Consider the following 12497-nt stretch of genomic DNA (forward strand, 5'->3'; position numbering starts at 1 on the left):
TTAGCTGTTAGCTTGAGTTGGAGCGTGGTACTCAAGCCCTGGACGTCCTGTCGCTTGTCTGCGCAATTACCTCTTTGAAAACCAGTTCATCACAGAAGCCGGTGAATCCTGGGATAGATTGGGCCGGGCAGGAGCCATCACTTCTCTGGGATGGAAGGACGCATTTGTAGGAGCCTTCTAAATGGAACATAGTCGTCACGCTGCTGAGACCTAATTGGTATTGAAATGCGTTGACACAGCTAGTATGTAACATATTTTAAATGTTGTGGTTGTTTGTTCCCAACAGAAGTTTCTGAAGGTCAGACTGAATTCAGTTTGCTGTTTTATCATACATTGTGTTCCTTCAGTATTTTACAGTTCAGATTCCTGCCTCCCACAGCACTGTATTTATTTAATTATCGTCATTTTGTACATTTACTTTTTATATAAAAAAATAAAACAGCTCCAAAACATATGAGAACATGGTTTTATAAAGAAAATTCAGATCAAGTATTGATGAAGTCACAGCAGTATTTTTGATTCAAAAACGTATTCCAGACAGTCCGGTGCTGTATTTGGTTTATTTCACTGATTTCATCTCCTATCCTTTAAACCAAAGTCAGGAAAGCAGTCAAAAGTTTCAGTGTTCCTTTCTTACTAATTTGTTAAAGTCCAGGTCTAAAATCTTAAAACTCAAAGCAGGATGCTTGGAGATGAATGTGTGTCTGAGCAAAGGCCTTGACCATGTTGGCTGAGCCGGTGCAGCAGCTGAGGCCGGCTGAGGAAGCTCAGGGATGGTGGTGACTGTGACTGCAACCTGTCCGTCCCAGTTCACTCTGAGTCCACAAGTCCACTCCTTCTTAGGGGAAAAAGCTAAGCTTGGGATGCAAGATGGGAAACTGAGGGGGAGAGGTGGGTGTGGCAGGAAAGGAAGGAGGAGAGGGGGAATGTTGGGGTCATGTTGTGAATGGAAGGGTGCATGGCAGGATAGTGTGTGTGTGCTTGTGTGTGTCTGCGTGAGGGTAAGGCTGTCCCCACTCTTTTCTTCCTGCCAATTTACTGAGGCCATGGCAAACGAAATGCTAACAGATTTAAAAACATACAATTTCCAAACCGAAAGAGAAAAGGGTTAAAAAATGCTAAATAAGCAAAGCTTGAGGCCCAGAGAAGAGAAGAGTTGATTTAGATACTGCCCAAAAAAAACTATAAAAACTAAAAGAAATGAGAGAAAGGATTCTTTACAGGTATAGAGAGTTTAGGAAAGATGGGCAGCTGTGACTCCACCCCCCTCAACAGCATACACATACCATGCCTCCAACAGGAAAATAAAAGCAACAACAAACAAATCTGGTCATGAAATCAAAATAGAAACTCAAATTTGGAAAAAATACAAGTCTCACAGAATATTGAAAAACAGTCCAGACTATGAGGCGGCAGGTGATTCTTGGTGCGACTACAAGTTCTATAAACCTTCAGTGCTGCATGCTTTGAGGGCTGCGTCTTCACTAGCAACAAGCTGACCCTTAATGCTGTTAGACTAGCAACAAGCAGCCAGGGTCAATTTCTATCCCCGTTTCCAACCGACCAGCACACAACAGCCAGAATAGTGACGCAATGAGCTTTTGGTAGCAGAGTGCCTGTCGGCCGGGAGAGTCTGCAGAGATTCTTTCATTATTGTTTGATTCCACATAGTGTGGTGTTGGACGTAGTGATGGGCGGAAACTTTAGACAATCACAGAAAAACCAATTTCATTGATATTTTAGCTGTAACTGATGTGTTGTTGATGGGGTGAAATGTACCCCAGTATATCTCAGAATGATTTCATGATTGTGAATGGAGATGGGATGTTTGTAATGCTGTAGTGTGGCACCATGGGGCCCTGCAGGTCAGTGTTTTGACTGTTGCAAGCAACGCTGTTGTCACCTTCAGAATGAGGCTGATGGCTGATGTTTCTATTGGCTTGAGGCTAAATCGCAGGAAGGTTAAAGTTGTATTGCTTTGCAGAGCAGGTAGCTAACCGCAGGCTCCCTGGATGACTGGGTGCTTTGTATCTAGACCTCCTCTCTCTGTGCTAGACATGAGGTTATGTATCATCCTCGAGGCAATCAAGGTTTTCCCTTATTAAAGGTGATTATTTAAAAAACAAAACAAACCAAGCAACAAAAACACCCATCTGAGCCATAATAACAGGGCGGGTAAGGAAAATATGATGTTTGGCACGCTAGGGTCAGGAAAGCCAGAGGGAGAGGGAGAGCATGGGAGCAGGCCTCTTGTTTAGGCATCAAGCCCAAGGCTATGAAGGCCCACTGGGGGGCACATCTGTGCTATAATTCATATTAACACACACACACTAACACACACACACATACAAACACACACTCATCATGTCTTCCTTGTCCATGTGTCAGGATAGAATGTGTGCAGTCCAACTTCTCTGTGTCCTTACAACTGTCCAGCTGGCGGTGCAGCAAAACAGCAAACCTCCGCGTAGTTTGGCTGAGGGTCAGCCATTAAAATAAATGTATAAACACACCAGGGTCCAGCAGTCCGTGTTTCCTGCACCAGTGAATGTGTTTTAACCGTGTCGTCCTCCGGGAGACCCCTCCCTCGCCATATCTGATGTGGGGTCACAGCTCGTTCAGGAATGGTGCTTGCTGTGCGGCGACGAGGAGCCCTGGTGATCGCTGGGTACCACTTCTTTAAAATAGATCCTCTCTTCTTCTGTGTATGCTATTTAAATATATGCACTCCTCTGCACAGCCAGGTCTACAATCATTAGCTTAATTATAAGAATGTGATTAAACGATGACAATAATAATAATATATATAGTCGTAGCAGTTTTTGTCAGCAGCCGTCACTAGAACATTCAGGGTGGTAATTGCATATGTACAACGACAAAAATGTCATTTACATCCAGAGCTGGAGGCTCGGGGGCAGAAGTCATATGTGTGGGTTTTGGTGGGGAGGGAGGGGTGCGATGAATGCTGGTGTGTTATCTGAGTCTCTTCTCTGCGGAGTAGATGGACATGTAGTAGTCGTTGCTGCCTACGGCCAAGTGCGGCTGGAGGGAGACAAAGAGAAAAAACACACAATCAGTGTAAACTCTAGCAGACAGTGAGTTGAGAACATCCCATTAAAATATAATCCCTTCTATATTTCATTCACTGATACCGTTGTAATCTTATAAAAGGCTTCTTATGGAGTAATATAGAGTTAGCTAATGCTAATCACCTTGGCAGTGGGCCACAGTAACAAGCGGAGAAGCTGACGTTTGCTACATGAAAGACCAGAACAAAGTAGTTCACACCAAACCTGAGTCACTCTACTGAAACTAAAATGGAACTCAGATGAGTATATAAGACCACCAGGGCCAACAGTCCTCTTGTTAAACCACATTTCAACACTTTTATTTGGATCTGCACCAAGATGCAAAAACTAACAAATATCTATATATTCCCTAAAGATGCCAGAATAGTTCAGTAAGAGCCATTAACTATTCTCTGAGAAATCATTAGAAATGTTGAAAAACACCAGGTGGGTTCTTCTGTCTGACCCATACCAACCCTTCAAACTAGTTTCCTGGTAATCCATGCAATTGATTTTGAATAATCTTGCATTCAAACAAACAAATAAATATACCGAGACACGAACAGACGTAACCACCTTGGCAGAGGTTCAAATAGAACACAAAAGGTCCGAACGTTCACAGACTGACACATTGCTGGTGGAACCTTTGTTATTGTGAGAAAAGTAAAGGACCCACAATCAGAGGAAATACAAGTACTTGTGTCTCAAGGTTTTGAGTGACGCTGAAGTTTGCTAACGTCTAACTGCTGCTCCGAGGCAAAACAGGCTAAGAGGATTATTTGGACTGAAAGTTTTATATTGTGACACGACACTACAATAGTTTGGTGTTACTTCATATTCCACTATATTTATAAAACAGTTCTACTGAAGTTATACAAGATATTTAACACGCCAACAGTTTAATTAATATTATACATTATTATGGAATAAATAACCAAAATGTAGAGTTAATGCGAAGTGCATGATAACTACAGGCCTGCATTTAAAACTGTACGGACTCTGTATTAATTAATGATGATCCGTGTTTGTTTACCCAGTTAGGATGGAAGGCTAAACAGCTGATGGCCCCGATCCTTTGTCCCATGAAGCCGTCATAGTATTTAATGTTGCTGATCACGTCACCGTTAGCGTTGTAGACAGCGATGAACTGGTTCATCGATCCACTGGAGGCCAGAGGAACAAACAGAGAGAGGGAGAGAGAACAGTGAGTTGAGGCAGTGTCTCAGCTTTAACAATAATCATATGCTTTCATTTTTTAAGGGTGAAATTTCACCTCATAAATGGATGTCAGATGTATTGTCCAGACAAGTATTTTGTCTTGTCTGACTCATTTAAAGACAGTCAGTAGTTAATAAATCATATTCTGTTAGTCAGTTCAAAGATAAGCAAAGAAAATCAATATTTCTGCTGTGACTTAATTTTTACTCTAGGCAAAGACAGACAGAACGCTCTGGTTTTTCTTAGAGGGAAGAACACAAGAGAAGCTTTTTCTTGTGACCCGAGTTGACACAAAGAAACTCACCAGGCGAACAGGTTAGCCTGTGGGTGGATGTCCAGAGCTGTTAACCCCTTCACCGTCTGCAGCATGTTGATGGAGTCTGGTGTCCGGGGCTCGAAGAATCGCACGTCTCCGTTGACACTGGCGGAGAACAACAATGTCAGTGAGGGAAAAAAGAGAGAACTCAAATCCAAGTAGGAAGAGAGGCGGTGTGTACCTGACACTGATAACTTGCCCATCTGTCTCCTTCTGTATATGAGCTTTGACCACCCAGGCTCCGTGCTCCCTGTAGGTCATCACCCGGCTGCACACACACACAAAACAGACAGAACAAATGTCAGTACCGTTAACATGTTACTGATTGTGTCCTCACAAGGCTCTGACTGGATAGACATGAACTGTGTTGTTGCTCAGAAGCCCAAAACAATGAGCACAACAATAAAGTTACTCAAAAATTAAAAAGCCAAAGGATGTATTGCAAAATAATCCACCGTATACAAGATAATCTAGTAAATAAAGAAAAAAGGAGCATGGACAATCTCACTATCATCGAGCACCCCCCCACTTCCCCTATGGAACTTTCACTCATTTGTACGACATTGTTAAAAATAATACAAACGTGTTAAGTGAGGTCATTTAACTTCAATGTGTGAAGTATGTTCAGTTATGATCTGCATATGCAGTATTGCAAAAGCATAATATGAAAACTGGCATTACTATGTATTCAGGACACTTAATGAAAGAGAGAAGAACATTTTTTATGAATGTAATATTTAACAATTAAAACAATTCTGTGTTTTCTAAACCAAAAGTTAAAAGCAGCATTTAAAAGCTTTTTTAAATGAATTAAAAAGCAGTAGGAAGACTGAGGAAGTGATATGATATTAGATAAGAGATTCTGATAGTGTTTAAGCTTTGAGCTCTGAGTTTATTCCTCTAGAAAGGAAAGCTACTAAAAAAAACAAGTAAACATAAATAAAATGTCCCAATTCTGTAATACAGCTGAGTAACCACTGGGTGACAGCATGTAATCGTGGCTGAATAAGCAGTAGCTGCCTCTTGAGACGCTTCAAGTGCGGAGGTTAACGCCCTGACCACCTTCATGTAACTAAACTGATCCTTAATTAACCACATTCCATAATAATAGTGATACTAGTAACGGGTGTGTCAGGAAGTGCATCTGATTGCTCAAACAACTGGTAGAAACATAAAAAACATTTAATCTCCCCCAGCAATGAATAGCTAAGTCAAAATAAAAGAAAAAACATCAATTAACAAATATGTAAAGCTTTTTGCCAAACACTTAGCAAACCCCTAAATTCTTCCTCCAGGCAGGCAGACATTGCCTGTCCTGCAGACCTCAGCAACATAGGTGCTGAAGGATGTAACTCTGCCTGAGGGGAACTGTTAAATTAGCTTTACTTAAAGATTTATGGGTCACTTCGAGGTTTAACTGCTTTGTTTTTCCCCTTTGAGACTGAAATTAAAATAATGTTTAACTAACTGTGGGGGTGCAGTGCCACCAGGGTATATTAAAAGTGGTGCCAACCCCAAAGGTAGATTTACAGCACGCTACGTATAATAAAGATAGATTAGAGAAGTGAATTATGCAGGACTCTGTAGGAGTTAATGCCCACAGAAACTGTGTGTATAAATATTGGTGTGATGGGAAAAAGGAAGAAAAAAGAGATGTAATGTAATGATCAAAAGTAACTTTGTGATTAGGTCAGAGTCTGTGCTTTACCATTCATTAGGACCCATCCTCCTGTCGAACACACGGACAGATCCGTCACCCAGACCCGCAACGATTAGTGAACGCTTGGAGTCACAGGACAGGCTGGTCACACAGCTGTCTGCTCCGGTTGGGATGTCCTGGTGGTCACACACACACACACACACACACACACACACACACACACACACACACACACACACACACAGAAATCCCCTGGTAAAGACGTGTAACAAAACCTAACAAGGTAATTCTGTCGTTACAAGGCTAATTTCACCCCAAAAGCTTCTTGGAAATCATCAATCATGAGCCCTGTTGACTGTCGGCCCATTTGCAGTTGGACGCAGCATCAATATGCAGCCACAGGCGAGGCTGGGCCATTTGTACTTGTATTAAGTCCATCAATCAAGACAATGATAAGCTAACTAAGGACCATTATATATGTAAAAAGTGAGAGAGAAAAAATAAAAGGCACTAATGGTTCTCGGCCATAGATTTACATTAGTTATCCAAAATAGGAGGATACAGTATACTGTGCACATTACGCTGAAATGTCACTAGTGAAAAACTGGAGGAACACAAACATGATGCTTTTGTGTTTAGCATCACCAGAGTTATTGACAACGATTTGGTGAATATACTATAATAACAACTTTAAGAAAATCTTGGACCATTTAAACCTTGGCATATAATATTCTGCTCAAATGTATAGATTCCAGATCCTGCTCCACTTTTTGTGCGATGTTGATTTAAAAGGATGTTTGAAACGACCTGTGATATTTATATGGAATAGTTCTTGGAAGAGACTCCACCGTTATGGATTTATGTATTTGGTGAAATGAGGTCTGATGATATTGACGCTGCAGTAAGTAAAACCATTATTAGATTTGAATATTTGTACCTTTCTGCCTCATGTTTGTCACAAGCTACACACCCTACTAAATGGACTTTAAAATGTTGCTGCATTTTAATATCACTTGCAACCTAACAGCGCATATATATTTCCATTTGGCAAGATGATTGGCATCATCACACAAAGTTTAGATTTGGACTTCAACACTGCTGGTTTCTACCCTTAAATCTATAATTACAAAATGTATGTCAGCACTGTGACATCAGCAGGAACAGGGGGTACCATACCTGGACCTTCATCTCCCGGTCAGTGTCCCAGATCCTGATGACTCGCACATCTCCAGATGTCATGAGGAGGCCTGTCTCCTGCTCCCAGTCCACAACCATACCTGCACCTGCGTCACAGGATGACATGCCACTTACATGAACACCATATCAAACACCCACACACAGTTTACATCAGTACTGTGTATTGTAGTGATTCACACATCTGGACTGAAAAATCAGAAGCTTATTTTCCCAAATAAGACTTGAAATGTCAGACAAATGAGCATTAAATGTTACATTGTAGTGAATAAGTCATATACAATGTGAACTATTATTTATTAAATGTTTTGAAACTGAGCTAATTTAATTTATAAATGAAACTTCACACCACTCACACAAACACAGCTGTTAAACACACTGAGCATGTGTTGGTCCCTCTTATACACAGCACACACAAGCTGTTGGAGGTTTCCGAGGCTCTTGCTGCCACATGTGGTAAGTTAAATCAAGGATTAGTTCCTGTATCGCTGCGTTTCTAATGAATCCTCCACCAAGGCCTCAGCAGGAACAACAATGATCATCTCCTGCAGAGACTGTGGGAGACTTTAGATGCCACTTTACAAAGTTCCACGCCACACATCAGCAAAGTTTGTGTTTTTGATCGAAGTTCCACATCCTTCGTCTTCGTGCTGACAAAGTGGAGTTTTGCATTTTGCGTCCTCTGTGACCAGACAGCCACTGGGAGATGCAAGCCCTGACCCTGTAACTGAGCCTGTCAGCAGGTCCTGGCTTTGATGAGTCAAATGGCACTTGGGTGAGAAGGCGAGGAAGGAAGAGAGGCTGAAGACAGCAACACTCAGATTCATATGTTGGCAGTCACAGCAGGAATGAAGTGAGCAGTGCCATCTCAGCCACACTTGGCCTGCTGGCTCAGTGATGCCTGGCACAGGCCTCTGGCTGCAGCCTGGAGGCATCGGCATGCTTCAAATCAGAGCCTTGTCAGATTGTTGAGCAGCATCTAAAATCCCCCCACTTTTTTCTGATGTTGGAAACAGATAAATTGGAAAAGAAAACCAACTTTCACAGCGAATAGATGCAGAGGAGACAGAAGGCAGGAGTTAAACGTCTCTCTCAAGCTCTCTTTTGTGATTCTTTGTGACTACTTCTTCCGAGTGCAAACTAATAGCTGTGTCTCAATTCAGGGGCTGCGTCCTTCATTGGCCACGTAGACAGTGAAGGCTGAACCGAAATTAGAGGGTCTGGTCTACAGAGGCTTTCAGTGTCACAAACACATTCCCTCCTTATTGCTGTTGACTAGCAACACAGATGCAGTTGAGCTAAAATGTGATATTCAAGCGTTGGAGACCTCATTGCCTGGCGGCACCATCAACCCTTTGACGAAGCACAATGAATCCTGGGGTAGGTTGACAATGGAATGATAAAATTGTCGGCAGCATTTATAGGAGCTTTCAAAATGGGACAGTCTAATCAGGCAGCTATGACCCAATAAGTCTTCAAATACAGCCTCCGAAGGATGCAGCCACTGATTTGAGACACAGCTAAAGATTGTATATAAAGAGAGAGGACATGACAGCTCCCTAAAAGTGAGGTCAGGGCAGATTCATCGCCCCCAATTGATAGACTGACGTATAAATCATAAACCCCGCCCCCATCTTGTAATATCTTTTAGATCTCTGTGGTGATACTGATGTAGGATTCTATGACTAAGGCGTAAATGGGTGTTCAGCTGCAGTTGGAGAACCTCATCTAACATGAAACAGGGAGCTGAGAGATGCTATATGGAGCAAATCCTTCAAATGCTCTTTTGTAAATGAAAGGTTGTGGTAAAGGGGCAAGGATAAAGAACTACAGAAATTAAAGTACTCGTGAAAAAACTCACACACACATCTTTCTCTTATATGATGCTACAGAAACAGCCTTATTTTCTCTTCTCCACTACCTGAACCATGTCTCATTCCCTTCCTTTCCTCCTCCCTCTGTTTTCGTCACTTCCTCCTCCGGTTTTCTCCCGATCAATAGTTATCTATCGGTCACCCACCTGTGTTATATATTCATTCTTCAACACTGTTTCCGTTTTTTTAAATGGCCCCTCATGCAAGTACATCATTACTTTGCTCTTCCCTAGCCTTGAATAATAATTGTGAATATTTGTAGCATAATTGCATCTTTCCCTCTCTTCATGTCTTTCTGAGCTCCCTGCATGAGTCGTGACTTCCCTCACTGTTACTTCAACTGAACCATCTTTCCGACTTTTACTTGGCCAAGTTTGTTGCAGAAACCCTAGCCCCATGTGCAGCTTCAAATCTGTTACGTCACCTAGCCCCCTCTAGCATCACATCACGCCGCCGGTAGTGTGGGCTTATGTGTGAGGAGGGGTAGCACACAGGGAAAACCCCTTCACAGGACTGGCTCAGTCAGTGACGCGTTCACAGTCACATGCGGTGTGCTTGATGGAGGCTCAATTCAGAGGCTGTGAGAAGAGAGAAGGCATTCCCTTTGAAGCCGGCAGCTCAGAGACAAAGATCTGGGTTACAATGAGAAGGGAGGAGAACAGAAAATTCCCCAACACACTAAGGCTTGTGAATGTATTGCCTCTTAACTATGCAGGGCATATGACACCCAACCTTCTTAAGCTTTAGATTTAGTTATTTTTCCTGTTTATGCACCATTCTCCCTGTGTTCGTTCAAGATGAAAGATCCACTGGAGCTACAATAAAATATGTATGAGAGAAGATACAGCAGACTGCACTCTCTCCATCTTCACCATGGCTCGATTAACCTTCCCGGTGTTTTCTCTGATTCGCTGGGAAATGTCTCAAGTTCTGCTGTGGTGGAATATCATATGACCCAATAAATGTTGAAGAAAAAAAAAAAAAAAAAAAGATTTAAGGAATACAATATGTGTTAGAATAATCCAAGAACATGATCTGAAGTGCATTGCAGAGGTATAATAAGGGTGTGTCCAAATACACTTGAGCTATAAAAGCTTTTATGTTTGCACTTAGTCCCTTTAATTAACATGAATGTGGTTTGGGCATATCAGGCAAAAACAATCAGTCAGAGCAACATCTCCCATTCCTTTTAAAAGCAAGGTTTGCTTGCACCATAGCAGATTGATATTATAAGGGCATCTGTGTGTGTAATAATTAGAGACTATGTGTGGTATGCCCCAGCAACTATAGATGTACAATGCTATCCAGTCCACGCACAGTAAACCTAAAGAAGCAGGAGCCTACTTTACCTGACTGACCAGCCTCTGTCCATCTCTCCCATCATCCCTGTCTCTGGCTCTCCGTCCAGGTTCTAACTCTTTCCCTCTCTGTTGGGATAGCTAAGAGGCTGAGAACAGCTCAGACAGGAGAGGTGGACTCAAAGCCTGATGTACAGTGTTTTCCCTCTATATTTGTCTCCTGTTCACCCCCACAACAAACTTGAGAACCACTGCCCTAGTCTCACTTCATTGCCTTGTTAACTCCACTTTTGTTCTCCACTTCAGGTGACCAAAACCTTCTGACTCCAATCAAAAGAGTTTACTGGGCGTTTAGGGGGTCAGAGCTCTCAGATCCATGACCTTAAACCTGAAAACCTGAAGACCAAAACTGTTTCGTCTCCGGTGGTCAAAACTGAGTGGCTCAAAACAGGGAGAAAATTCAGCCTGAGAGGGAACATATGTGGGCCTGAGCGGGTCTTAGGTACCCACACAGAAATCAATACAGTCACTGAGAACAGAGACGAGAGAAAGAAGAGGAGGAGCAAAGCAGTGTGGGCAATGATTCCTCAGCTGTAAATCTAACCACCTTACGGATGAGGAATTACACATAGCTTTAATGTTGTTTCTCTTTAAGCATGGTCTCTCGGCCTCTTTGCTTGAGATCAAATATTCTCCAAAATAATGATAATGATATAATTAGAATGTTTTAACTAACAGCTGGGCTTATAACTGTTGTGGTAGATCATGCTGAGCCTGTAACAGTATGATGAGGCAATCATTAATTTACGATTTATCTATGCCTTTGCATAAATATCTTTGATTCAATCATTTCTCTCTGGAGGAGCCACCTTCCTCTTGATTCTTAGTCTGTACCATTATCTACTGAAATGGACTGGCTCTCCCACACACTGCAGCTCATTAAAGTCGACCTTCCTGGTTCTTCTCTCCCTCAGCATTTTTCCCTCTCTTCATTCATCCTGTTTGCTTTGAAAAGGTCCTCCAGGAGTTGGGTAATAAACCCTCTCCAGGATTACCAGGGACTTACCCAGCAAACACCATTCTCTAATAGAAGATGACGTAAACTATGGGAGTGCTCTGACTGGCAGGGAGACGTGCCTGCTGTGGCATTTGTCTAACCTTTGGAGGCAGAGGCCTGGCATTCAGGTAAAGGGAGGTAAAATGCTTTGACCTGACTGGTTGATAGACCGTGTTGAAAGGAGCCATATCCAACATGATATTAGCACTTGTTGACCTGATACTTGTGGACAGGGGACTAACATTAAAGATCACTGTGCACATCTGTATTCAACAAATCCTTAAACACAAACATATTTAAGGTCTATTGGTATGTAAACACCAGTTTTACTTTATAAATGTATATAAAAGGTCCACAAATTATAACTAGGGTTATAGATCATATATCATGCGATCAGAAGAAATATTTTGTTTTATTTCTTCTTAGTATGTTACATCTGAAATAATCCAACCCATGCCCACACAGAGCCTCAAGTTTTTCACAGAAACACATCCCGATTTGAAAAATGACCAGTTGCCTAGTTTCCATTAAAAGTTGCAGACAAAAGAAACGAGTCCACCCTGACGATTCATGTCTCATTTTCACGAAACATGAAAAAGTACGTCTGTCTCCTCACCAAGTCTCTGGTCCTGGATTTAGCAAGCTTTCAGAGACCTGATGTTAACAAGGCACCAGGGAGAGTAGGGGAATTTAGAGCAGGACATGGCGTCTGCCTCCTTAAACCAAAGATGACAGGGCTGTCCTACTTTACCTATGCAGTCGCAAGAAAGGGCAAATATTACAAAATTATCAGAGGAATATAAAAGGATCCA

General features: G+C 42.1%; 1 protein-coding gene across 4 annotated transcripts in view; it reads right to left on the reverse strand.

The window, feature by feature from the left end:
- Nucleotides 1-541: 541 nt before the first annotated feature.
- The window catches only part of rptor (regulatory associated protein of MTOR, complex 1), a 150959-nt gene continuing 139003 nt past the window's right edge, over nt 542-12497 (reverse strand). For all 4 annotated transcript variants that reach the window (XM_062387655.1, XM_062387653.1, XM_062387654.1 and 1 more), the window contains 6 exons: nt 7439-7545; nt 6311-6438; nt 4784-4870; nt 4591-4707; nt 4102-4231; nt 542-3042 (listed from right to left, as the gene is read on the reverse strand). In XM_062387655.1, the coding sequence (XP_062243639.1) occupies nt 2974-3042; nt 4102-4231; nt 4591-4707; nt 4784-4870; nt 6311-6438; nt 7439-7545 (638 nt within the window). In that variant the 3' untranslated portion in view covers nt 542-2973. The remainder of the gene's footprint in view (nt 3043-4101; nt 4232-4590; nt 4708-4783; nt 4871-6310; nt 6439-7438; nt 7546-12497) is intronic.

Source organism: Platichthys flesus, chromosome 5 (genome assembly GCF_949316205.1).
Source record: "Platichthys flesus chromosome 5, fPlaFle2.1, whole genome shotgun sequence".
Classification (NCBI taxonomy): Eukaryota; Metazoa; Chordata; class Actinopteri; order Pleuronectiformes; family Pleuronectidae; genus Platichthys; species Platichthys flesus.